This window comes from Rhodamnia argentea, chromosome 7 (genome assembly GCF_020921035.1).
Source record: "Rhodamnia argentea isolate NSW1041297 chromosome 7, ASM2092103v1, whole genome shotgun sequence".
Lineage (NCBI taxonomy): Eukaryota > Viridiplantae > Streptophyta > Magnoliopsida > Myrtales > Myrtaceae > Rhodamnia > Rhodamnia argentea.
In genome coordinates this window covers 6,733,403-6,760,961 of record NC_063156.1, presented here as the reverse complement: position 1 = coordinate 6,760,961, position 27,559 = coordinate 6,733,403, and the positions used below count along the sequence as shown (strand labels likewise).

The window sequence follows — 27,559 nt, the reverse complement described above, 5'->3', positions numbered from 1 at the left end:
TGTGATCTTGCCGAATCAAAGGCCCATCACTCCCTTGCTAAAGATGGAGCAAAGTTGTGACATTGGACTCATTTATCGTACTCTCGGAAAGAGTCTTACTTACATGATGGAGCGTCTTACTAGTTTTACGCCTAATTACCAACTTTAATGACGGAGTTTTATTAATTAATGTTGAATCTGGTAAATTACTGTACTAAAAGCGGCCTATGTTGGTAAGTTTCTTCTTTACTTTGTTAGTAACTTACTAACTTTGTAAGCAAACTTACTTCGGTAAGTTACTAATTTTACAAAGCAAGTTACTAATCTTTCATGAATTCTTCGTCTTAAGAGGTTAACTTATAAACGAGAGAATAGCTTCCACTCCATTTGAAGTTAGCCAATTCCTCACTCTGCTGGAAACTTACCACCTTATAAGCGGACTTAAGTTCTTAAGTCATTAACTTCACCGGGAAGTCACGAATTTCGAGTAGAGATGCCAAATTGGTTGGTTGGGTTGAATTTTGGATCGGGTCGAATTTGGTCCGACTTGTATTGACCCATTTAACCCGTTTTGATTCATTTTCATTCAAGATAAATTTAACGACCCATACCGACCTAATCTATACCCAACCCGACCCTTATTACTTAAATACTTATATATTTAATCAAATTATGGAATATTTGTTTCTTATAATTCATTAAAAAAATACTATTGCTAAAATACTTTCATGCAATCAAATTTTTTTAATTGTTCTAAAAAAATTTGAACTTTTTTTATATAAAAAATAATTTTTTTATTACCGGCTGCCCACTGCCATTCACCACCTCTGTCCGCCAACTACCACCAACCACTTACATTTTTTTTTTAAGTTTTTACTTTTTCTAATTTTATTAATTTTTTTTTTACTTATATAAATTTAAAATTCAAAAATATAAATTAATGCAATTGAGGTCCGTTTACAAGTAATAATTGGGAAGCTGAGGCCATAGGCCAAAAATGGATCGAAAATGGACTAAGTTAAAATCCATATTTGAATAGACTTTATAAGCCTAAATCCATAGTTAACTCATTTTTTAAATCTAATGAACCTATATGTTGCCCAAGTGAATAAAAATGGGTCAAAAAATGAGTCAAAGATCCATATTAACACCACTAATTTCGAGTAATAAATTTCTAAAAGAACTTGATAACTTACTAATGCATTTACCGTTGATAAATTGCTATCATTGTTGATAGATTACCATCAACTTGCTTGACCAACAAGTCGCAGCTACCCGAATTTACCAATGAGATCTAAATTTCACTAATCGGTTTGGGGCGACATCACCTGAAAGACGCACGATCTTTCCATTGCCAGAGGTTATGAATCATGGATAGGTACGATTGAAATGAACAACTTCCCTTGCTGATTAACGACAGACAAGTACATAAAAGGCGTGAAATCATCAGTTTATTACAATCAGAGAACAGTGGTTGCAATCCCCTTTACAAGAAAAAAACAGAATGATGGTACAAATTTGGTGTACAGAAAGAATGATCTTTACAGAAAGACAATGAAATGCATTTCGTAGTTATATTGTAGGAAAAGGGCAGTTCTATTTACAGTTCCTCATAATATGCTCAACAGGGCAGGTATAAGAGAGCACACCAACCACGATGAGGCCGAGCGGGAAGTCTTTTCCCTGTTCTTGGGATTGAAGAAGTTTTGGGAAAAGTGAAGAACAGTATTCAGATCATCGCATGTACACACTATTCCACATCCGTCGAAACTGGATCAGTGCTCTTCAGGTTTCCGGGATTGGCGGCAGCAGTTCCTGATGAACAAGCAGTGGAATGAGCATTCGTGGCAGCGTGAAGGAATAGCGATGATGATCAGAGAAGTTACAGAATTACCTCAGAGAACCGCAGATGCCCGTGGTGCACATTGGAAGATTTGACGATGGTTTCCCACTTGGGATCAACAGGAGCTGACTCTGAAGCATGTTTCCCATTAACAACATTTATGCTAAGAGAGGATAGTGGAGATGGTTTCTTGGAGGAAATGGAGGGCATGGTTCGCGATAACCATGAGTCTGACGGAGATTTCGGTAAAGGAGGAGGGAGGGGCAAGGGTGAATAGGCAGTGGAAGGATTTTGCCGATCACCTAATCTCATAAGTGCCTTACTTTCTACATCAATTTTACCATCTCTGCCAACTTTTGAGCTGGTCTCCTTGATGCCCACTAGAGTAAGAGCTTGATCATGTCTAGACAAGTCAATGTTCATATACTGATTTAATCTGTCAGAAGCAGAGAGCAAGGGGGAATCCGTGAAATGCACACCTTCAAGTTCAGACATCGTCTTCTTCTTCTCCGGGTGCTCAATGTTCTCGACATCCAGAGAAAGAGAGTCCACTAAAATCGCTTCCTCAACTTTCTTCCTAGTAGCCTTGATATCGAACAGATCACCCTCAGAATGGGATGGCTCCTTCCCCCCTGAGGGACTTGTATGGCCTTGAGATTTCACAACATGCACAGCATCGACGTGTACAGTTTTCTCAACCACAGGGCTTGTATTGCCTGCCCTCCATTCCGCACGCTCACTATCTAATAATTCTCGAAGATTGATAAAGCGCTTTCCTCGGGAATTGGAGACATCAACCTTGGAATTCTTAACATTCTCATGAAGACTAACTGGTCTTTCCTCCCCTTGAGGGACTGCTTCAGAAAATCCGTTCTGGTGCTCAAATTTGCCATTGCCTTGCAAACGGCTGTACAGTGATGACCCCTCTAATTTCTTGTCATCGCTTTTGAATGTAGTTTGTCTCCGTGTGCTTTTGAGATCGAACTTATTTTCATGCAGCTCCGCTTTTAGACGCCCACCAACTGATCTTTGCTCATCAGAAGCATTTTTTTTATGCTATAGAAAAGCAAGAAGAAATACTTTAGCAATTGGCTTTAACAGCTGATAAAGAAAGGCCTAGAACATAACCGACAGCTAATTTAAAGAAAACGAATCGACAAAAAAATTATGTGTACCTTACTCCTGGTTTCACCTTGATATTTAGCATTTGTAGCATTAAGTTGAGTTTTGTGCACAGTAAGCCCCGCAGTTTGCATCCTCATACCAGGTACTGGATTTAACAGGCAAAACCGAGGGAATAATCCACAAACTTTAGTTGTTGAGGTTTCATTATCATAGTAGTCATCATCTTTACTTTCTTCTCCAACTCTGACTTGGGTCATCGGTGGCACACTTGGCTTAAGTACCTCAAGCCGACAGTTCTCACCCCCTACCACTGCCTTCTTTACCGGATGCCTTGGCAGATCTTGTGCCACAAATTGCTTCCGGACGAAATGCAGAGGGGCTTCTGAAGCCATTGCCTTTGCTGCGGGCAAGAAACGATACATCATGAAGTCCCTGGCTGGTGGATCCCTAGAGAACCTTCCAGATAGTCTCATGTCTGAACCATCCACTCCACTCAAACCACTGACACTGCAGTTCAAGAAGAATGACTCAGATTGCGAAAATGAATCCAATGCATCTACGTAGGCTTCATCACCATAATCTGAACCAGGGATCCCTTTTTCCTCTGTGGTATCCTTTTTTTTAGCACCTTCATTGTTTGATTGTGCATTTTCAGAATATAAAACCATATCTCTCGTTTGAGATTGTACACCCATAACACCATCGGAGTATTTTTGAGAATCCTGCTGCTTAACTGTAGCAATCCTCCCAGGTGGAAGTTTCGGAGCAGCAGGAGGGCATTTGGGATTCCGACTGCGCGATAGTGATTCATTCTTAGGTCTTCCTGGACACTGTTCCCACACAAATGGAACAGTTCCTGGATTCCTTATCGGACCCGATTTGAGCTCTGATTTGTAAGGAGGAAGAGGAGGTATGGTTGGCAGTGCCTTATTAGTTCTCCTTTTCTCCTGACCCTCTGCAGAGGCTATTGTGGACGAGAAACGCCTCACCGTAAGGAATGGCTGATTGAAATTTAGTTGTGTATCTTCCATCATATTTTTAACTGTCATCTATACATTCCTGCAGAGTATCACACAGAAAAAAGATCCAGTAAGATGAATATTCTCATGAAATCATAGGCATATGTGGTCTCACAGATATACTTCGACTCAACATAAGTCGTAGTTTTTATGTTAAATAGAGGCAAGTTTGTGCATCTGTGCGAATGGACGCCAATTATTGTTTTTCACGTGGGCATGCTTTTGACATTGATTGGTTGGCTCTTCCAAACGAGTTAGATATTTCAAGCTTTCTAGATTCTCGCAGATCTTAGATTATATCAGTTATCAGCCATCAAGATCTCATGAAATTTATACAGGTCTTGCGGAATAAAATACATCTTCTTTCTATGTCCTGGAGCATTTAAGACCAATATCTATATCTGTACCTTCAAACCTAGCAAAACTCTTGCTCATCGTTTCTTCGTTTTTACTTCTACTAACTTCACCTTAATGTGTTGCCCGAGAGGAAAATTGCCATCGTAAGGTTCTCACTGAAATAAAACAAGCTTACTCTTTCAAACTCCAGTGCATTTCAACGTCATCTTTTTGTTTCCCAACTCCCCTTTACAACCTCTGACAATAAATCCTTGAAAAGAAGTTTTAAGACCCAAAAGAAACCTGGTTCTCCCTCAAATTTCCGCAGATACCAAGTCCCTAAACCCAGGGCCACAAATTTCACAACTAAGAATCTCCTCCATATGCCATTTAGCTCCGACAAAAGCTCAACAAAAAGACAGATAAGAGAATACAGGAACTTTGCCTATTTGAGTTGATTAGTATCAACAATGCAGATGTTAATGGAACAGTTGACAAGGTCTAGCGGGACAATTTGGATTCGGATTGCTTCTGTTTAGGAGTCCAAATTCTTCTGTCATTTTTAAATATATTGTGTTTAAAAGATATAAGGCCATGGGGGGGGGGAGGGATGCAATGCAAGGACAATACTGAGTTTTATCCTCTGTTTGCCAATTGAAGACTAATTTTGAGCTTCTGAATGACAGAAACAACAGCATCTACGACGCTGGATCACCGAAATAGTCAGCAAGAACCTATCATATTGAGATTAAATATCTTCCCCCCAAGCTACGGAAACCACACAAAAACAAAAAGCAAGAAAAAAGAAAAGAAAAGAAAAGAAAAGTAAAGGAAAAGCAAAGCAGAATACAGAGAGAAACAAAGCAACAGAGTTCTAAATCCGTTTGATTCGAAGACGACAACGGAACACGCGTTAAGCCCTCTGAATCACGCATCGCGATTTCGGGCCCAGGCGGAGGAATGAGGAGAAATTTGACCTCAAAAGGCCGCCGAGTCGGACTATCCACACAATCCGCAGAAACTTGGGTTGCTCAGTTCGCAAGATCGTCGTCGTCGTCGTCGACATGCAACACTCCAAATGAAAAATCTCAGGCAAAGAAGCATAAACACGACCCCCTTCACATAAAGAAAGACGGAGGAAAGCCCAGAATCCGGAGAAGGATCTCCGCATTCGCTCGCTCGCTCCCACCGCCGGAAAAAAAAAACACCCAGAAACGCCGAGCCCGCAACTGTACAGGCACGAGCCAAAGCCACAAGTTTCCACGCACATGCGTCCGTGACTGCATCGGCCTAAACAAGCGAGCGCAGAGAGAGAGAGAGAGAGAGAGTGTGTTACCTCAAGAGAGAAGCAGGGGAGGAGGGACTCCGTTTCTTGAAGAAGCGAGCCAGCCCATTGATGATGACGAGCTGTAAAAGCAGAGGAGAGAGAGAGAGAGAGAGAGAGGGAGAGAATCGAAAGCTAATCATGCACTTGAACGAATTTGAAAATGAAATGAATTGACAGAAAAAAAACGAAAGTCTGGCTTTGTACTCTTGTGTTTACTTCGTTGCTGGAGTTGATGAATGTTCGTACCCGCCCGCCAAAGCACACATCATAAAAAAGGCATCTTTTTCCCATTATCGTCCCAAAAGCATCATCTTTTTCTTTCTTCTTTCTTTTTTTTTTTTTGTAAGGAATAACAGCAATTCTTTCTTCTTTCTTTTTGTTTTCTCCCTCTCCAAAAAATGTAGTATCTTTTTATTCGGTATCGACCTTTATTTGCGTGCGTTTCAATAATAACCGCAAAAAAAGAAAAATGAAGCCAAGGGCGTCGATTCGAGTGAAGTTGTCCACGTCGAATTGCCGACATGTCAAGTAAAACAGCTGGAGATGGCTGGATAGCCACATCAATAGTTCCAAGAAAGTTTTTTTTCCCTGGAGGATCGCATTCGAAAGCTCCTTGAGTGTTCCGGACTACGTACAAACGGCTGAAAAGTATAGAAATGAATGAGACCTAAAAAAAAAAAAAACAATTTTCCCCGCCGATAATGTAGAGTATTCGGATTCAAATTATAAATTCGACCGAAACATTACTAGTTCTTTCTCCTCTGCAAGAAAAGTTCAGCTACTGAACAATTTATCTTGCATTTAAATATGTCTTGTGGTAAAAGGGAAAACTTTCTCATTTTAAGAAAGTTTGGCCATCTTTTTTGGTCAAATGTTTGATCTTGTGGATTTATAAATACTTATAATTATAATTATGTCCCTTGCGATTCTATGAGTACTTTGAAAAGGTTAGAACGCAAGTTAATGACCATACCCCCTCGTTCTTAACAAAGAAACTTTCACTTTTACGAAAATTTGTTTAATCGCGAAATTAATTATGCTAAAACCCCATGTGTTAAGTGAGGCGGCAGCTCCTCATCATGTGATTAAATTTATTGAATTATGACATATTCACATGGTGGTGCACCTGATTATTGTTGTTTAAGTAAGCGTCATACGATATATAATTCGAAATAAATAAATAAAAGACGGCAGGTAATGGGAGGATGGGTCCTAGAATCTCTGCACTGTATGTGAAGATGAAATAGTACGAGAAGGGGCTTTCTTTAATTGAGGGACGCTCAGCTTTATGGTGGGGGGAGCATGTGAGCGACAATTGTAAAGACGAGTGTTGCCGTCGCGATCACCATACACGCGATTTCTCGTGTGTAAAGATGGACTGTCTTCCTCACCGTCGCCCCAATGCACGTTTGCTTTTTTCTCCAATTATTGAACGTGAAGCTTTACACACCTACATATATTATTGCATATATATAAATGTAGTCAATTTAGTTCGAGAGATTAATTAGGGGTATCAATGGTTCGGTTTGATTTGATCTTGCTTTTCAAGAAAATCGAACTGAACGGAACCATTAGAGTTTAAGCTTGAACCGAATCAAATCTCGCCCAACCGAACCAAAAATCCAGTTCCGTTTGATTTTGATTTTTAATTATTTTCTTTTTTATTTTTGGGAAAAGGTGGGCGACACTAGCTATGGATCAGCAAGGGCGAGGGCCGTGAAGCCCTCGTTGGCCCTCGCCGAGGCGGGCAATCTAGTGTTGTGAAGAACGCAACGCCCTCACCTAGGCTCTCGCCGATCACATCGAGGGCGGTGATCCCTCGCCTAGGGTTTGGCGACCCCCACCGGCCCTCGGCCCGTGTCGCCGGCCCTTTGTCCCAAAAAAAAAAAAAAAAATTAAATAAAAAATAAAAAATAATGGTTATTATGGAGATTTTCAATGCGATTTGATTAACCGAGCTGCAATAACCGAACTGAAAAAAAGAATGGTATTTTCAATTACCCGAACCGAAAATCGAATGGAATCGAAATGCACGAAATTTTCGGTTCAACTGAGCTCGATTATCAATTCGATTTGATTTTCCAGTTCGGTTTTGATACTCCGAATTTATATAGATAACTAGTATTAATAGAGACAAGTGACCGGTCAACTAAGAGTTGTACTGGCTAGCCCATAGTAAGTATGGCATGACAGAACTAAGGTACCATCTATTTCATGAAAAATGAATAATTTCAAAAATATTTTTCTAAAAATAATTACACATATCATTTGGAATTATTAGTCAATGAAAAATACTTCTATTAATGACAGCGATTTTTGTGTCAAAATATTTGCTTAAATGATGAATATATTTTTCGTTTACTCATTTTTATAATTGACCTTTTTTTAAAAAAATATTTTTCAAATCATTTATCTTTTGCGAAATTAACGGATCCTAAGATGATTTGACAGTATCTTTACGAAAACAAAAGAAGAATTTCTGTCTATTCGTGCCCTTCTTACATGATAAAGTATGCATTTTTATCTTTTTTGAGTGTTTTTTTTTTTTGTCGTAATCTTTTTTGAGTCAGGAGCTTATATAAACTATAAAGTAGGGCAAGTTTGGGCAATGGCAATCCGCCCATCTCACACGCACCAGGGGAACATCGGAGCCCACACGTGACGCGGGCTCTTGATGATTGATTCTTCTTTCGTTCGGCAACATGAAGTTACTAACGTTATATTGCGAAATTCAAGATCGTGCCTTCACCGGCCGTCGACGTTACCGAACCCCTCACAACGTGGTCGCTATCGCCATAGGCCCACCCCCGTGCACCCTATCGCCGACTTCTCTCTCTCTCTTGTTGACTCTACGTGTGGCAAGTCGGCTGGGCTCACAAGGCCGTATCCGGTGCCACCGAGGCCAGACGACAAAGACATTGGGGTCCGGTCATGACCTCGACCTCCCTCTGTCCTCATTGAAGATAGAGGAGGGTAGATCGAGGCCTCGCTGATAATGCCAGGGCCGGTTGCAACCTCAGCTCTTGCGAGGTTGCAGCCACCAAGCCACGAACAAAAGAGGGAGAGAGAAAGAGAGAGCGCGCGCGACGTGGTTGGAGGCTTGGGCCACCGGAGGAGAGAGAGACGAGTTGCAGCGTTTTTTGGCATTTGGTGTAGGAGCGCAAAGGTTTCCTTCCCAACGATGATAACTCAATCAGATAACCCTAGGATTCCAACCCTCCTTTTCGGTGAAGCAATTCCATCAATTGTGTCACTAATAATGCAATCATGGAAGATCTAAAGTTGTCATTAATTATCATGTTGTCATCATAAAAGTAATTTAATCATCACAGCGAATTCATTTATTATTGTTGTCACTTCTTTTTACCTCTCTCAATGTAATCAAATCATGGCATTTGCGGAGCTGGCCACCGCTTTATTACCTCAATCACGTGTCAAAAAATGGTCTTTTCAAGGGGGTAAAAAACAAGAACAAGGAATTTGTAACATTTCCACAGTGACTAATAGTAGTCTAATGCAGGCAATATTCTAACAAAAAAAAGGAAACAAAGGCAATAAAGGAATAAATGAATAATGTGACTAGTGTACAAGATATACAGCACAAGATGATGTGACGTGCTTCGGCATTAATTCATTCTTAAATTCATCGATTCTATTTCAGACACTGAAAATACCAAGTGGCCAAAGCTACCAATGTGCTTGATCGAGCCGATTGAGATTGGAAGAAAAAAGATTTTAAACAATTTTTTCTCTCTTTTTTTTTCCTATTTATGTCCTTATGTCTTTCGAAATTAAAGGAGAAATGAAAAGGATATTGGGATCGTAATTTCTATTCAATTATCTCGCTAGCATCCAAACAACATCACAATCTAATCCCTTAAATTCCTCGTTTTGCTGACCCATTTTATTGATTTTGATGATTAAGCTCCCCAGCGATGTTTGCAACGATTAAGCTCCAAACATGGAAAGTATCATCTAAATCTGGGAACACTGAGTACAATTTGTCACTGAAGATCCATCATGAAACCAATTTGAACTTATGGTACCATGAATAATGTGATCCGTGGACCTTGGAATCAAGTACTTACTATATAATCATGCATGTACACGAACGGTCATTTCTATATGATTAATATGAGACACGAACCTTAGCACACCGCTAGGGGGTTAATGTGGGTCACACCTATGTTGATGTGTTACTCTACACACACGTTGGATCTAACCAACATTTCATCGATGTGGACTTTCAAGAAATCTCATCTTCTTAATTAAAGGTTAAAAAAAGGCACAAAACTCTTACTTAGTACTTAATTTATCCCCAAACCCCACTAAATTGACGACCCTAATCGGCCTGCTTGGAGGCAGCTGGATTCTCCATCCCGCACGGTGCTCCTCTTGATACCTTGATTGATCTCGACTGTCGTCCGATCAACGAGATTTGGATTAACAATTGAGATTTGTCGAGGTACAAAGACAAGCATCATATGGGATAAATGGTCCTTACCTTCCCCCCCCCCCTCCCTCCCTCCCTTATAGGGGTGTGCATGGTGCGGGCCGGTCCGATTATGGTATGGAACCGAGGACCGAATCGGCGATCCCGATCTCCAAATTTTCTGGACCAAGGATCGGATCGAACCGGGATCGGCGTTCTGGTCCTAGTGGGACCGCTAACATCGATTACTTATAGAAATCTAACCCTTATATCTAAATTAACAATTTCCAATCTCAACCATTTAACTTAATAAAACATACACATGACTATCTTCGACAATCACATGAGTATCTATAATCCTAAAATGATGAGAAAAAGACTAAATTAGGAAGAAAAACACTTAAAACAACTGAAACAAGATTACGTTCATGCATCATTCTCCTCGAGTTTGAAAGGATTAAGCTCAAAGTGAGATTACACTTGTACTTCAAAGTAAAGAGACCGAGGGATTGATCACTTGAGGTTTTTACTTGAGATCGAAGCAATCGAGTGAGGATGAAGATGAGGAGAGGAAGTGACGAGAGGAGCTATGAGTTGACGATGCCGGTGGTCGCGATAGGTCTTGCTAGTGGCTACGAAACACGAGAAGAGCGATAGCGCCGACGAGCCAAAGGTGGGACCGCGAGAGGAGTAAGTGGAGAGGCAAAGGCGAGAGGAGCAAGCACCAAGCAGAGATGCGTTGCGAAGGCGAGATACGAGCGTTGAGTGAGAGGAGAAGAGTGAGTGTCGAGCACGAGATGGAGAAATTAGGTTAACTAGTTTTTAAAAATTTCTAATATATATATACACAAGTGATTCGATCCAGTCCCATTTATCATGGAATTGGGAATCAGATCGCCCCCCTCAAGGACCGGATCAACCCGACCGGTCTGGGCCCGTCCAGGTTGATCCGATCCAGTTTGCTCACCCCTACCCACGTGGACATCCCACCGACTCCACAAGTTTCCCCCAAAAACATCCTAATCCGAGAGGGCAAATGATCTTTTACTCCTCGCTCTTCAACTAACTAAGATCTGAAGTGAGGAGGACTCAAATAATTTATTACTCTCCCTCTCTCTAAATTAAACCACAGGTTGAAGTAGCCATCCTACCTAACTCGAATTAAATAAACGGAACAAGACAAGAAGCAAAATGAATTTTTAGTAATTTGTGGGGGCTACGCGCTCTCGTGGGATCACATTGACTCCCACGTAATCATGAATTAAAATCAATCGGGGGGACGGCTGTTGCAGTGTCATCCGGGCCCACGACCACCGCCGCTCCAAGGTCAAAACAAATCCCATAATTCCCAACACTGCCTCGCCTCGATTGGATTGGTGTCCCTGCCTTCAAGTAACTAGAAATCGCGTTCAATTATTGTCACCAGCTTCTAGGGACGGGACGTCTCTGCACCTGGGTCGTTTTCGTGTCGGTGATGGTACGGGAAGATTTTGTCCAAATTTTTTTGTTTAATTCATTGTATTTTGATCGATTCGGTGAAAAGATTAACGACTCCAATTTTTTTTTTTTATGTCGAATAATGACTCAATTGAAAAAGGGAGATGTCAGATATTTCTGGTTAAAATTGACTGAATGGATTCATTAACAAAGTGTAAAAAAATTTAGAAATCAATTAACAAAATTGAAAGGTTTTGGAGAAAATTATCAAAAAATTCATATGCCAATCCATTCCTAATTTTTTTTTTTCAATTTGACTTTTCTCGCATTTGTGTCAATTTAGTCCATTAGATCGATCGGTGATGACGTGAACATTTTTTAAATAATATTTTAATTTTTCAAAATTTTAAATTATTTTTTCTTTCTTTTTTGTTCTTTTTTTTTTTCCTTTTGTCGAGGCTGCCGGCCACTAGGCAAGGGGCCCAAGGCCTCACCAACGGCGACGAGAGTTGAGGCCCTCGCCCAGCTGCGAGTGAGGGCTGCGAGCTCTCGCTCGGTGGCCCGCGAAGATCGCTGGCGGCCTCTTGTCAGCCCTAAAAAAAGGAATAAAAATAATAGAAAAATATTATTTAAAAAGAAAAAAATATAATAAAAATATCAAAAATTTATTAAAATTTATCCATGTCAAGATCGGTCATTTTAAATTTAAATGGTTTAAGATTGAATTGGAAAAAAAAAAGTTTGAGGACTTAATTGACATAATTATAATAAGTTTAGATATTTTTTAGTAATTTTTTTGATTAAATTTGCCGAAGTGCAATAAATATTTTTGGGCAATTTTCTAGTAATGGTGCTGTCCCAAACTAGAGTTCACTTTACAGCTATGGAAAACCAGGAGTCGGCGTCACCCTCAACGTGTTCGGTTCGTTATCTTTATCCCCCACGAAATGAATGGCGCACGCGTTTTCTTGTGCATATGAGCTAACGAGTGAAGGAGGATCTCGTACTTTGTAAAGATCTTAAATCTTTTTTCTTTCTTTCTAAGATACTTATTTTATGAAATTAAATAAGTACGTGAGTTTTGCCTCTCTCGCTGCTTGTTGTTGTCGTTGTTGTTCTTCTTCTTCTCCGTAAGTAATGTCGATAGTTTGTTGGTAAAACAAATAAAAAGTGTATTGTCCCACATAGACTAGATTGAGTAAATCCCATAATAGCCGTGTGCGGGCGTATGAATATTAGGCGCACTTAGCATGCACCTGGACCATATTTTGGCGTCTTTTTGTTCATAATTTAGTTACTGTTATTTTTAATTAATTAATTTTGAATTTTACTATTTTGCCTAATAGTTATTGGGCTCTCTCATAACTTTTGAAAGTCTGCATCTGTTCAAACATGTTTTTTGCTACTATGTATTATACTTTTATGTTCATTATTTTTCACTTCCATTTTTCATTTCTTTCTAAAGAGATACAACCTTCTTCAATGAGAATTATTTGGAGAAATATCAGAGTTGTTATGTGATATTAGCACTTTGAGACATTGTTGAATCTTATAAGTTTTTTTTTTCGGTAACTACTAGCGACGTTATGGATAAATAAGGCCTAATTCCTTAAAAAATCCCCAACTTTTGGTCCAGTTTCAAATCTACCCCGAACTTTTTTGTTGTCTCGAAAAAAACCCCCAACTTTAGGTCCAGTCCCAAACCCGCCCTAACTTTTTTTGTCTCGAAAAAAATCCTAAACTATAGTTTCAGTCCTAAATCTATCCTAAACTTTTTTTTGTCTAAGAAGAAATCACCAATTTTTACAATAATATCAAATTTGCTCCGTTAGCTCTACGTCCAAAAATCATTAGTCGGCCATAATTTAATATCCTAAGAAGATTTCATTTTGGAGAATTCCTTTATTGAGATGGATTTAATATCCACGTGAAAATGTCACATCTGTCCATACCTTTCGTCCATTACTTTGCTAGTGTATCGACATAAAAATGCCACATCAAGTTGGGACTGGATTACTAGGTAGATTTGAAAATCATTGAAAATTTGTGATTTTGTTAAGACAAAACAAAATTTGGGGCAGATTTGCGATTGTACCTAAAGTCTATGATTTTTTTTCGAGACAAAAAAACGTTCACGATAGATTTGGGATTAAAACTAAAGTTGGGGTTTTTCTGAAACAAAAAAGTTTGGGATAGATTTGGGACTTAACCTAAATTTGGGGGTTTTTCTAGAGAATTTGGCCGACAAATAATTTTTTAAATAGAGTGTTATCACACCTCAAAGTCTGATTTCATTTCTTCCCGTTTCAAATTTATTCCCTACAAACACTGTTCTTACAACTAGATTGTCTGCAACATCTGAATCTGTTAATCAAAGATTCAAAATCGAGACCATAGAAGAAGAAGAAGAAACAAAACGACAGCCCGGGACAACATTTAATATCCCTCTATGATTTACTAAGCAAAGGATCTTGGGCCGTTCAATGGTATTGCAATTTGTGGATTGCGCGTGTTTGGACCAGGACCAGAAGCCTAAACCTTGCAATTCCAAGAGGGCCGGACAGTGAATGAGCAATGGTTTTCCTATTGCTGAATCTCATTCCCACATCGACCCAAGCAAGATCTAGAGATCGTCCCCTCAGACTTTGCACGGTGATTTGCTACTGCATGGTGAAATCACGCAGCCACGCTGTGTGCGCGGAGCGAACTATTCTTTCGCCTTTTACCGAACAATACCGTGCGCAAGCCGCTTTTTGGAAGGCTCTTGCCTCTACCGACCAGAGCCTCTACGAACTATCGGAGTGTCGAACGGTTTATACTGGGCTGCACTAAGGGTACCGTATAAATGTTCAATGTACAATTCTTCTAACTGGATCTTCTGCCGCGAGAGGATGCAGAAATGGTAGGATATGGTCAGAATCTACAAAGAGATTCTGGACCAGTCAGTCCATCAGCGACATTTGCTGTTGCGTCTTTATGTTCCGAACGGCCTCGGCCAAAGATGTCCATACCTGTAACTGTAGAGACTCAAGGACATAGTGCCCGCAAATTATGCTTCACTCTCATAGCTCCCTAAAAGTAGCACCAAGGTTCTTGGGACTAGAGGCTTTTCTACTACCATAACCCCCTCCATAATCTGAACTACCTGAAGATATAGTTGGTCTATCTTGCTCGCTGTCTTGAATGCACCAGCAAGCCACTTTGCATGCTCTGCACACTTCTTCCATCTTCACGAGTCTGTTCAATTTGTGGTCCACGAGTGGCAAGACTTCTTCTCCTTTGGCTATTGAACTAGCTACCTGAAGCGGTAGATAGTGGCGTATATCAGTGTTCAGCTCCTTAATGTTCCTCTTTCCTGGTATGATCTCAAAGAGCAGCTTCCCATAGCTAAAAATGTGGACTTTCGACAGGACGGCTCCTCCTGAAATCCATTCTGGTGCGAGGCACCGTCTGGTTCCCCGCATGGGGTTATCATGCGGCTGCCATCCTGCCCCATGATCTTTGAGAGACCGAAATCAGCAATCTGTGGTGCGAGTTCTGAATCCAGCAAGATATTCTCTGGCTTGATGTCGCAGTGTATGATCCGATCTCGACACCTCTCATGGCGGTACTCCAATCCTTTAGCAATCCCGATGGCAATGCCGTATCTGGATTTCCAATCGAGGGTGTTGGAACCTTTCTGAAACAAATGAGTTGCGAGCGAACCATTTGCAACGTACTCATACACTAGGAACCTTTTCGAATCTTCTGCACAAAAACCACGCAGTGGAACCACATTGATGTGCTGTATTGTTCTTATGGTTCTAACTTCCGCAAGGAACTGTTTGTTACTTTGGTTTTGGTTCGCAAGTTTCTTCACTGTTACAGGAGATGAGTCTGGCAGTGCTCCCCGGAAAGCAGAGCTAAACCCGCCTTCCCCAATTTTCTCAGAGAAGTTCTTTGTCGCCTTCTTCAGAACTTGATGTTCAAAATGCATCAAATGATATAGTCGGCTGCACGAGCAGACCATCTCATCCTAATAGTCACCACCGACACACTAAGGACCACGAGAGAAGCAATGGACAAAACTACAATTGCTGTTAGGAAATTCGAATTGGGTTTTCCCAGTTTCTTACTCTCCTTCAAGTCCTGCGAAAGAAATTTATCAAAGTTGCATCATCGGCTGAATGATGAACTAAAAACTTCTCATCTGTCCATATCAGACATTTAGCCTCGTAAACAAATGCAGTGCACGAACAGTTGCTCAAGCACAATAACCTGCGCACTTCTAACATGGGCCGGTTGTTCCGTGTCCTAGGTGGGCAAGTTCTCCCATACTCATGTCCCCTTATGAGTGGAGCTTATGGTATCATCATGGTGAGTGAGCGTTGTAGAGGGGAAGAGATAATTGGATTCCTGAGAGTAGTTTCATGATGGTTTGTACTAAGAGTTCTAGGTTAGATAGAATATACATGAGGAGCTACGAAGGCGGGTTGGCCTCCCATATACAAACCGGTCGAAAGCCGATGCCGCTCTCCTCATGAGACCATGGCGGGCCGAAATCGGTTGTGGTGTCTAAAGTGTTCTACTCGTCTTACTCGATGTAATGGATATTCGAGCTAAGCTGAACGTGGTATTATCCAATATGGGAAAGTTATTTGCCCGAGTGTTTTATGGGGACAATTATATGAGGAAGGCTGGCTTGGCTTGGTCTTGCCGGGCGCCACATGGGCTAATTCTGCGACTGAAATCTGTTGGCCCATGACAAATGGTATTAGACCAGGATCCCTCCAGTAGGCATGTGATTCGAGAAAACTTGTGGTCGGTCCTATGAGGGCGGAGAGTAATCGCTGGAGCTAAAAAGGGCTCGGACAAAGTGCGGCTCTCGTTTAACTTCTAGGATGTTAATAAGGGCATAGGAAGGAACCAAATTGCTCATTGAATGGGGGAAATATTCCCTGATCAATTTGGCAAATCTCAAGATGGGTCCACTACCACGTTTTCAACAAGGCAAAAAACCTACATTGGTCTACCGAGATTAGAAGAAGCCTAATAGGCGAAAGAAGGTGCCGCCAAGGGTGTGCAGTTGGTGAGGGATGCCACACTTGTCAAGGGAGTACAAGTGATTGGAGACTCACGAACAGCTTTTATCGGGGATGTTGCCGGTGGAGTGGAGTTGCTCAGTTGGGCAAGCATTTAGCGCAAGGAAGTGATAGAACAGCCCGCAACGAGGGCATTTGCGGATTGAGTAGGGAGAATGACACAGGCTGGTTGTTTTGTTTCCCAGGTGGGCAAGTTCTCCCGTACTCATGTCCCTTTGTGGGTGGAGCTTGTGGTATCATCATGGTGAGTGAGCGTTATAGATGGAAAGAGACAACTAGGTCCCAAGGAGTAGTGTCGGGATGATTTATACCAAAAGTTTTAGGTTAGATAGAATATACTTTAGGAGCTTTGAAAGTGGGGTTGGCCTCTCGTGTACAAACCGATTGGGAGATGATGATGCTCTCTTGATGAGGCTATGGCAGGCCGAAACCGGTTGTTGTGCCTAAAGTGTTTACTCGTCTTACTCAATGTAATGGATGCCCAAGCTAAGCTGTGTGTGGTATGATTCAATACGGGATAGCTATTCGCCTAATTGTTCTATGGGACAATTATATGAGGAAGGCTGGCCTGGCTTGGTCTTGCCAGGTGTCGCATGGGCTAATTTCGCGACTGAGAGCTATCGGCCCGTGACATTTCGATGTTTTCCACCAGGAACATATCATAATTTTTTGGCAAAAATGTACTAGGCATGAGGACAAACTTTCCTGTCACCACTACATTCCGATGCATTTCTCGTCTCGCATCGGCCCAGACGATCTTCCAGCTTCAGATCATCTAAGTATCCAAGTGCACAATCACAAAGCGGCGCGTTGCCCTGATTGCAGTTAGAAGAAGCACCACAAAAGGGATAAATCTCACACTTTTGTGCTGGCTGTCTCCGAAGCACTATCCATTTCTAGATATGGTTTGCCCCTACTAATTGCTTGAGCAGCCCCATCGGTTTGAGCACAATCCTGAAAGGATTATACGGAGCAATCGAGGAATATTTGACGTAGGCCTCATTCCCATTTGAAACGGTGGCGAAGTTGATCACGTTTTCAATTGTCACTGAGGGGCGAAGCTGGATTTCGTGCCTGATCGAGTCCGCACAATGCCGGTAGGCTTCAGACCCGTTAAATAGTGAAAAACGAGCCTTCCCATTTTCTTCCATGGATGCAGAGAATATTCCAGGAGCTGGATCATTTAAATTTCTCCAAGCCACCAAAAATGTCTTTTCGGAAGTGTTGAACTTAAACTTGGCACCTGGCAACCACGTATCGGTCGGATGATCGAAACTCTGCCAAGCAACGCTAGACAAATCGGATGTGTACCTGAAAATGAAGTTTCCATTGTCAAGGAGCGCTCAGATTAGGCACGAGCGATGTCGAACCAGTCAACCAGATTTGACGCTTGGATGAAGTGAGTAGGACTAAACTACCGTCTCAGAGGAGCTTCAACTCTGAAGAGAATGGGTTGGACACGGGGCGGTTCCTATTTGCCCGCAGTGTTTTGAGGTAATCCTTTGAACCAAGTGCCAATGTAGTGGTCACCAGTGTTACATGGTGAAAAGAAGCCCATCTCAAATGCTCCTCCTCGAGAGATTAATGTCCGGTTTCCTCAGAGAGACACACCGGGTAAGATGGTGTCTGTGCTTACGGACAAAGAGAGGCCAAATAAAACAGAGAGAAGAAGCAAGAGATAAGTGAACGTTTATGGGTTTTCGCTCATGTAACTCATCTCTTGTTGCTCTTTCTTTCGCAACTACGGTTTTGACATGGCAAGTAAGCAACTCTGAGGCTTTCTTTTGAACTGATAAATCTTAGACTTACTCATTGGCCAGTGGTCCTCATGGAAGTGCGAGTCCAACAAGGCCGAGTCGAAAGTGATAAGACACTAGGGATGTATTATATGATCGAGAAGATCAGTTGGGGTCATCAACACAGTTAACACAAAGTCTAGTCAAGAACATAAATTCTGCAGACCAACCAAAGGTTTCCGTCAGTGGAAATTATGCAGTGATTGTTGTACATAGCTTTCCCGTTAAAAAGGAAGCAAAGTTTCTAAATTTGACATTTTTGACTAGTTGATTCTATCTAGAATCAGCTTTAGTATCGCAAAAATGAACTGTTGTGCCTTAAATTGAATCAAGATCCTTGTAAGTGAGGCAACTGTGATGAAATTCATCTCAAGGCCAACATATCATAAGGGCCGAAATATTCGACAATCCCCCACATGTTTCAAAAAGTTTTGAAAGATGGCCGGACAGTCAATGAGAATTGGTTTTCCTATTGGTGAATCTCAGTCCCACATCGACCAAAGCAAGATCTAGAGATCATCCCCTCAGTCTTTGCAAGGTGGTTGGCTACTGCTTGGTGAAATCACGCAGCTGCACGGCTTGCACAGAGCGAATCATTCATTCGCCTTTTACTAAAGAATACTGTGTGCACACCGCTTCTCAGCAGCATATGCCACTTTTTGGAAGGCTCAGCCTTTACAGGCTTATAGTCTTTACCATTCTATAAGTGTCGAGCATTTCCCAAGGAGGCCTCTCTGTGTAGAGGCTTTGAGATTGACCGACGCTAGGAGGAAAGTTTAGCTCGAAGGTTCATAATTTGTATCAATCTGGACTGGGATGTGTGCAATATGCTTCAAAACTCCATTGCGCAGATGTGCCCACCGATGGCCAGTTACTTGGGCCGAATTTTACTGAATGAGATCAGTCAAGTCCTGATTGAAGTGGACTCAAGAGGTGTTCCTACTCCAAGCAATTTGTGTTCCATGAGTCTTCAACAAGGACAAACAACAATAACCAAATGCACCTATGGCTTCAGCTGATGGAAGAATCATCAGTAGCTTATTGTGATTCTTTCGAGATACTCCTATCAGATAAGCAATAATGCATTCAATGAGCCTCTTTTAACTTGGTTGCGATAAGACGACAGTTCACCCCTTCTCTTTCCGGGTTACGAGGACGAGTTCACCATTTCAGCACAGTCCATACACTTCATATCGGGCAAGTTTATCAGGGCCAAGGGCTTAACTTGCCTCCTGCAGCAAGAACCTTCTTTCATCGGTGTTTGACAATTGACAGTTTCCGCACAAGAACATTGTGACTTCAGAATATGCAGACATAAATACATATATTCGATGTGTGACATGGTTCTCGAGCTTCACCCAACAAGACTCATAGGTCTTATAATGTTATTACAATCACAATGGGATCCCAAATACGTAAGTTATGGGGTTTGACAGTGACAAATAATACATAATGCTTTGTGCATATACATATCTGAACCATGAATACTACAGGTACTGACATATCGGAATTATTTGGGTTCACTATGGTGTAGTGTTGAATATCGGGCTAATTATTCGAGGAATTCGGTGAAAAGTCGGCATATACAGATGAAGGTGATGCTAATTCTTCAAGATGATTAAACGGAAAATTCAGGGAAACAATTGGCCTATAGGACGAGTTGATGTCATGCCAAGGAAAGGACAAGACTGATATGGCACACTCATAACACTATTTTAGCAAACATAGAGATATAAGAGATGACGAAAAACTTAATAGATCAAAATAACAAACAGGAAGATCTGATGGGAAGACGTCAGCCTCCTGCTCATCGCAACCTTCTTTAGCTAAGTTTCACTTGAATTTGGCGGCAGACTGATGTCGTGAGCTTCTGGTAACCAAGCTAGTTTGAAATCAGAGATTTCCCTTAGCTGAGGGCCGAGTTTCTGCCACTTAATCCTATGAGCGAACCATGTAAGGAAAGGCGTGATCGAAGACGAGATCCAAGCAGGACAAATAAAAACTGCACATCGCATGTAAAATGAAACCAGTCCATGTTGGCTAGTGAATTGTTGTCTTCACCAAATACCTTATGGTTGGTTCTTTTACTAGTAGCCATTTGAAACTTTCAGGTCAGGCTGCTCATAGCTAATCAAATTGGTAAATTACTTGAATCCGGCTATCTTATGATCGAATTTGAGTAGTTAGAGCGGTTAATTGAGTTGAGGTGCTATAGTTGAGTAGCTTGCGATTCTATACGCATCTAGTTACATGTATTAAAATGGAATATCATAAAGAGAAAATGACACTGAAAGTCTTGTGTCTCTATATGTTTCAAAAGTACAGCGATCCTTAGCATCAGGGCAGCCCAAATACCTGTGTGTCTAAGGGAGGATGAATTGGGGCTTGGTTTCATGCTTCATTCTCATAACTTCCTACTAGCTGCAAGAAAATTCTTGGGATTGGAGGCCTTTCTACTGCCATTACTCCCTCCAAAATCTTAACTACCTGAGACATAGCTGGTCTATCTTTCTCGCTGTCCTGAATGCACCAGCAAGCCACTTTGCATGCTCTGCATAGTTCTTCCATGTCCACGAATCTGTTCAGTCTGCGGTCCACGAGTGGCAAGACTTCTTCTCCTTTGGCTGTTGAATTAGCTATCTGAAGCGGTAGATAATTGCGCATATCGCTATTCAGCTCCTCAATGTTCCTCTTTCCCGATATGAACTCAAAGAGCAGCTTCCCATAGCTGAAAACGTCGACTTTTGACGTGATGGCTTCTCCTGAAATCCATTCTGGTGCAAGGTACCCTCTGGTTCCCCTTATTGTGGTTATTACGCGGCTGACATCCCGTCCCATGAGCTTCGCTAGGCCGAAATCAGCAATCTTTGGTACGAATTCTGAATCCAACAATATATTCTCTGGTTTGACGTCACAGTGTATGATGCGATCTTGGCACCTCTCATGGAGGGACTCCAATCCTCTAGCAATCCCAATGGCAATGCTGTATCTGGTTTTCCAATTGAGGGTGTTGGAACCTTTCTGAAACAAATGAGCTGCGAGCGAACCATTTGCAATGTACTCGTATACTAGGAACCTTTTCGACTTTTCTGCACAAAAACTGTGCAAACGGACCACATTGATGTGCTGCATTGTTCCTATGGTTCTAACTTCCGCAAGGAACTGTTTGTTACTTTGGTTTTGGTTCGCAAGTTTCTTAACTGCTATAGGAGTCCAGTCTGGCAGTGCTCCCCGAAAAACAGAACTAAACCCGCCTTCCCCAATTTTCTCAGAGAAGTTCTTTGTTGCCTTCTTCAGAACTCGATATTGAAAATGCATCAAATGATTGTCTGCTGCATGTGCAGACCGTCTCATCTTAATAGTCACCAGCAACACACTAAGGACCACAAGAAAAGCTACGGGCACGACTACAACTGCTGTCATGAAATCTGAATTGGGTTTTCCCTTTTTCTTACTTTCATCCTTCGAGTCCAATGCCTCGATCCGAACATAGAAATCTTTTGAAACTGCATAATTGGCCGACTTTTGAACCACAAATTTGTCATCCGTCCATATCAGACAGTTGGCAGTGTAAGCATATGCGTTGCACGAACAGTTGCTCAAGCACAATAACCTGCACGCTTCGATGTTTTCCACCATGAACCCATAAGAGTTTTTCGATAATGTTGTATTAGGCATGAGGAAAAATTTATCTTTCCTGTCACCCCTACATTTCCACATGTTGCATCCGCCCGGACATTGTTCCACGTTCAGATCATCCAAGTATCCAAGTGCGCAGTCACAAAGCGGTGCGTCGCTCTGATTGCAGTTAGAAGAAGCACCACAAAAGGGATGAATCTCACAATTTTGTGTTGGCTGTGTCCAAAGCACTTTCCATTCTTGGATATGCTTTGCCCATACCAATTGCTTTAATAGCCCTGTCGGTTCAAGCGCAATCCTAGAAAGATTAAATGGAGCAACTGGGGAATATGTGACGTAGGTCTCGCTCTCATTCGTAACGTATGTGAAGTCGATCACGTTTTCCACTATTAGTGAAGGCTGAAGCCCGTATCCTTCCCTGGTCCACTCGACACTATGCTGGTAGGCTTCCGATCTGTTAAATAACTCCAACTGAGCTCTTCCCTCCGCTGCGGGGATTGCAGAGAATATCCCAGGAGCTGGATCATCTAAATCTCTCCACGACACTAAAACTGTCCGTTTGGAAGTAAGTGCACGGAATACAAACTTGGCACCTGGCAACTACGTATCAGTTGGATGATCGAAACTCTGCCAAGCAATAGCAGACACATCAGATGTCTTCCTTAAAATGAAGTTTCCATTGTCAAGGAGCACTCCTGAAGTTGAATTAGGTACGAGTGATGTCGAACCGGTTAACCAGATTCGATGCTTGGATGAGCAATTATGACCAAATTACCATCCTAGAGGAGCTTCAACTCCGAAGAGATTGGGTCGGACACGGGGCGGTTCCTATTCGCAACCCAAACCATAGTCTTTTGAGGTAACCCTTCGTACCTAATGCCAAAGTAGTAGTTACCGGTGTTACCTGGTGAAAAGAAACCCATGTGAAATGTTCCTCCTTGAGAGACTAATGTCTGGTTACTGGAGAGAGACTCACCAGGTAAGATGGTGTCCGTGCTTATGGACGAAGAGGGGCCAAATGAAACAGAGAGAAGAAGCAAAAAATATGGAGACATTTCTGGGTTTCTGCTTATGTAACTAATCTCTTGTTGCTTTTTCTTTAGCAACTACGGTTTTGACATGGTGAGTTAGCGACTCTAAGGCTTTATGTGAACTAATAAATCGTGACTTCTCACTGCTCGGCGGTCGACGGGGAATTGCCAATCCAACAAGGTAAAGTCGAAAGCGACAAGATGACTAAAATTCCATCAGTTGCTTTCACATTATTTGCTGTCCACTGGTTGGCTAGTAAATAAATAATATTTTCAGAGGAGATTCCTTTGTCTATGGGCATGGGCATCTTCTTCCATGACGTCCTTCCTGAGAAGGTCTGCTTAGCGGTCCTCAACTGAGGGAAATTTCTGGTTGTGAACCAGCACGACCAAATTCAAGCGAACTTAGCTCAGACAATCACAATGAGCATGAGGCCCACTGTCTTCACGCCAGATCATCCAATTACGGATGTCTTGTTAATAAGGCTTTCTGTGAACTGATAAATCTTGATTTCTCATTAGCCAGCCGTCTTTGGGGAATTGCCAGTCCAACAAGGTTGAGTCGAAAGTGATAAGACACTGGCTGCTTTTCTTGTGGGGCGACTAAAACTCTTACCAGTTGAATTATCCGCAGTCCCCTAGTTGGCGACTTAATGTGTAGTATGTACAGAGGAGGTTTGTTTGACGTGGGCATACTCTGTTAGTGCTAGCGTTATCACCTAAGTGGGGTGAATAGGTGATTTCAAAAGATTTTATGAAATCAATGATGAATGTAAATAAATATGCTCAGAGTTTTGTTTGGACGATGCTGTCTAGAAGGTCTGATACTGCGGCGGCGGTGCACAATTGTATTATCACATAATATAAATAGAGAGATGAAAGGAAAGAGAAATGTGCACAAATGGTTTATAGTGATTCCGCTTTGTTCAAACCTGTAATATGTGCAGATGACATCTGGCCTTATATTTGGCCTTGTGATGCCATGTGGCCTGTTGACCATTTGACTGGTTAAAAAAAAAAAAAAGAAGAGAGTCACCGCCTCAAATAACAGTGCTGGGCCAAGATTATAAAAAGGAGAGAGTGCTTCATTCACTCATGAAAATAGGAAGAGGAAAACGCAAAGAGAAGAAGAAGAAGAAAGATAGAAATAAATTCGTTTTGGTCAAGAATTAAGCCGAATCAATTGCATTTTTCAGCATCTAGTAAGTATTCGGGCCCCTTGTTAGTACAATCAGAATAGTTTCGAAGTTATGCCATATAGTTGAAGTTTTACGCTTACGCGTTACAAATAGTTTAGATTATACGATTCGGATAAGCATTTTATTAACACGTATGAATAGTTTGATTAGCGAATGAGTTTAACTTGGTCGATTCGTAGTTACAGTAGCATTTTTGCTTGACTGTGATACCAATTTTCGCTAAATTGATAGGATTCAAGTTCGTGGGCCTGAATTAGCTTTCGAGGTTTGAATTAGGCTATATTAGGTGAGTGGTACTGATTTCTTTTCTGAATTTATAAAGTCATAACTTGATGGCGGTACGGATTTGATATATATTATGAACACTAAAGGCATATTTGTTGCATAAAAATTATGGATCGAGCATTTACTGCATTTTGATACGTACGAACCATTTCAGAAATGTGTTATGAAATGAATTGTGAAATATGTGTTTCGATTTGTGAACCCGGTTTATACGAAATAGTTGTGAGATATATTCTGGTTTATGAAATGGATTCTGGATTGGTTTGTGGATTATTAGTAAATGTTAGTTTGATGCTCATTATGGCCATGAACCCCGGTTAAGGGTTTTTGGGTATGCATACCAATTTCAGGATATCCTTTGGGGCCGAACCACTGGCTGATAATAGGTGGAGACCTTACCAAGGGGGGAAATCTTGGTCGTCTTGTCACTATGCGTTATGTTGTGATCGTGGTTTCATATGAGCAAGAGATTGGTCAATGGAATGGACCATTGATATTTGGTTTGATGGAGATTAATCAATGGACTTGACCATTGATTTTTATATTGGTGACTAATGAAATATTTCTGGTATATATATATATGTGTGTGTGTGTGTCTATATATATATATCGTTAAGCTAAAGTGACACTATTCATTTTATGTGAATTAGAGTTTTGATATTATTATATGTGCATAGTGAGTGCTCGATCCGCTTAGAAGAGATATGTATTACTCACCGAGCTGTGGTTGCTCATTCCATTCCTTTTATATGTTTTCGGGCTCTTCAGTCAACGGCAAGTAGAATGAGAGCGCAAACGTCGGGGGCTTTGGGAGTCAAATTTTGGGTATGACCTAAGGGAAGTTGTATACATGTATATTGTTAGTCATCGGGTTTAGCCAAGTGGTGATATGTAAATATCTTTGAGGATTGTAGAAACTCTGATGGAGGAGCCAACTTTATGTTTAGACAGATATCTATAGGTATATATATAGTTGGATATATATATTTGATATCAAACTTATGTTGATTTCTATCCGAGGCTACGTCCTATAGGTACGAGGACAGCCGTGTCATTTTCCTATTCATTTAAACACAAGGGTGTGACAAAACCTACGTTCACTTTTTCACATTGGCAGCCAATTGGCTGAATTCCATTAACAAATGGCTCGGAGGTCACAACTCGGTGATAGTTTTTGAGTCGAAAGACTTCCCGCTTAACACTCACACAATCGAATGTTCTCCTCTAAGATTTATAGTGTTTGAATCAAAGTTATGAAGAATATAAAGCTCTCTTAATCTTGGAATCTAGAATTCTGCTCGCTTTTTACTTCGTCTCTTTTCTTGGACTTTGGGAAATTCTTTTATACTCATCCACCTTTAATTACCAGTTGCAAGGAGTCTAAGGATCGCTATCGAAACTTTCCCGTTTAGACGAGACCGTATAAAAGAAAATCTCGTAGCCATTGAGGTTGACAAAGGAAAGAATCCCCCGTTAGTTCAAATCGCCATACAATTGTGATCCCGATTTCTATAGGTAGAGTTCTTCATTAGGTGAATATCCTCATCTCTTTTAATCCGCGTCCATGATTGATCTTCAGGTTAGAGAATCTTCAAGAACGATCCAGCTTGATTTGCTAACCATTGTAATGAAATAATACTCAAATTAAATCATCTCATAGACATTTGTTGATATTCTGATTGTTGCATATGAAATGCGCTCTCGGACCTTGAGCTTTATTCCAACATCTGAGCTTCCTGCTCAACGTCCGAGCTCCATACAGCGTCTCGGTACCTCAGAGCATCGTCTAAGCCTTTTCTGCCAGATTCAATTCCGTGTCATTTACATCTTTAGACAATTTGCAAAAGCTTTCACTCAGATATAAGAAATCACGGATTGTTTTGTCAATTTCAAAATCAATTAGGGGTTGTTTCTCAACATATTCTACCATGACTTACTTCCAGGCAAGGCCCACTTAGCGGTCCTCGACTGAGGGGAATTTTAGGTTCTGAACCAGCCGGACCAAATTCAAGAGAGACAGCTAAGAAAATCACAATGAGCATGAGGTCCTTCGTCTTCATGTCTGATCATCCAATGATGGATGTCTTGTTGAGTCTTTCTACGAACCGATAAATCTCAACTTCTTATTGGCCAGCGGTCTTAAGGGAATTGCCTGTCCAACAAGATTCAGTAGAAAGTGATAAGGCACTGGCGGTTTCTCTTGCGGGGCGACAAAATTTCTAGCAGTTGCTGTCGACTCGTTGGCTAGTAAATGCGTAGTATGTGCAGAGGAGGTTCCTTTGTCTGATGGGCGTTCCATGACGTCCTTCCTGACAAGGTCTGCTTAGCGGTCCTTGACTAATGGAAATTTCAGGTTCTGAACCAGCAGGACCAAATTCAAGCGAAACATAGCTAAGGCAACCATAAGGAGGAGAGGCCTTCCATCTTCATGTCAGATCATCCAATTATGGATGTCTTGTCAAGTCATTCATCTTGCTTCATCATGAATAGGCCATCTATCTCACTCCATGGCTCATCTTAATCATGAAATGACTCGTCCTGTGAACGACTAGTTTCATAGTTTACTGTCTGATCATCTTGAAGAATTTGCATTGTTCTCCATCTGTTTGGAGAGTTTATTGATGGATCCTTCTCCTCAAACAGCCAATGAACAAGTTCAATTGCAGGAATCGGAGAGAAACTGAATTACAGTTAAACCTTATATGGAGTCAATGGTATTTGACTGTCATGAAGTGGCTCATGCTGCTGTAACTAGATGAATGTTTGCTTAAATTAACTATATTTCGTTCTGCAGATATTTAGAACCAATCATCAAGGTGGTGTCTGTGCTTGTGGACAAAGAGGGTCCAACTGAAACAGAGAAAAGGAGCTTAATATAAAGGAAGCACTCTGTTGACGCCTAAATTTTGATTAATCTATTTTTTGCATAAAAATTATAAAAAAATCATCTCACATATTTATTTTTAGCGTACATTGCATTGGCATATAATCGGGCAAGCAGAACACTTAATTTAGCATGCGTCTAGACTA

The 27,559-nt window shown here is 41.2% G+C and overlaps 2 protein-coding genes, 1 non-coding gene and 2 pseudogenes across 5 annotated transcripts in view; 1 reads left to right on the top strand and 4 right to left on the bottom strand.

The window, feature by feature from the left end:
* Positions 1–27,559, bottom strand: part of LOC115746805 — a 959,385-nt gene that overhangs the window by 416,859 nt on the left and 514,967 nt on the right. The gene's annotated exons all lie outside the window — the stretch shown is intronic.
* On the bottom strand, positions 1,364–5,946 carry LOC115746888. 3 transcript variants are annotated; one of them, XM_030682840.2, is made up of 5 exons: positions 5,834–5,946; positions 5,639–5,709; positions 2,998–4,006; positions 1,874–2,878; positions 1,364–1,794 (listed from the first exon to the last, which is right to left on the bottom strand). In XM_030682840.2, exons 3-5 carry the CDS (start codon positions 3,994–3,996, stop codon positions 1,765–1,767), a joined length of 2,034 nt encoding a protein of 677 aa, XP_030538700.1. In that variant the 5' UTR covers positions 3,997–4,006; positions 5,639–5,709; positions 5,834–5,946; the 3' UTR covers positions 1,364–1,764. The 3 variants fall into 3 exon arrangements, with proteins under 3 accessions (XP_030538700.1, XP_030538701.1, XP_030538704.1); XM_030682841.2 differs by having other exon boundaries at positions 5,816–5,879; XM_030682844.2 differs by lacking the exons at positions 5,639–5,709; positions 5,834–5,946 and adding an exon at positions 5,416–5,612.
* On the bottom strand, positions 14,561–15,507 carry LOC115746814 (annotated as a pseudogene).
* Positions 18,944–19,059, top strand: LOC115746939. The gene has a single exon (XR_004016092.1). It is a non-coding gene; the product is annotated as a U5 spliceosomal RNA (small nuclear RNA).
* LOC115746815 lies at positions 20,476–23,224 on the bottom strand (annotated as a pseudogene).

Bases quoted from the DNA above. Each gene is read 5' to 3' on its own strand.
- LOC115746888 (XM_030682840.2), bottom strand. From the start codon at position 3,996: ATGACAGTTAAAAATATGATGGAAGATACACAACTAAATTTCAATCAG. The intron at 2,879-2,997 runs GTACACATAATT...GCTTTTCTATAG, and splicing joins AAGGTGAAACCAGGAGTAAG to CATAAAAAAAATGCTTCTGA. The intron at 1,795-1,873 runs GTAATTCTGTAA...CTTGTTCATCAG, and splicing joins GGCATCTGCGGTTCTCTGAG to GAACTGCTGCCGCCAATCCC.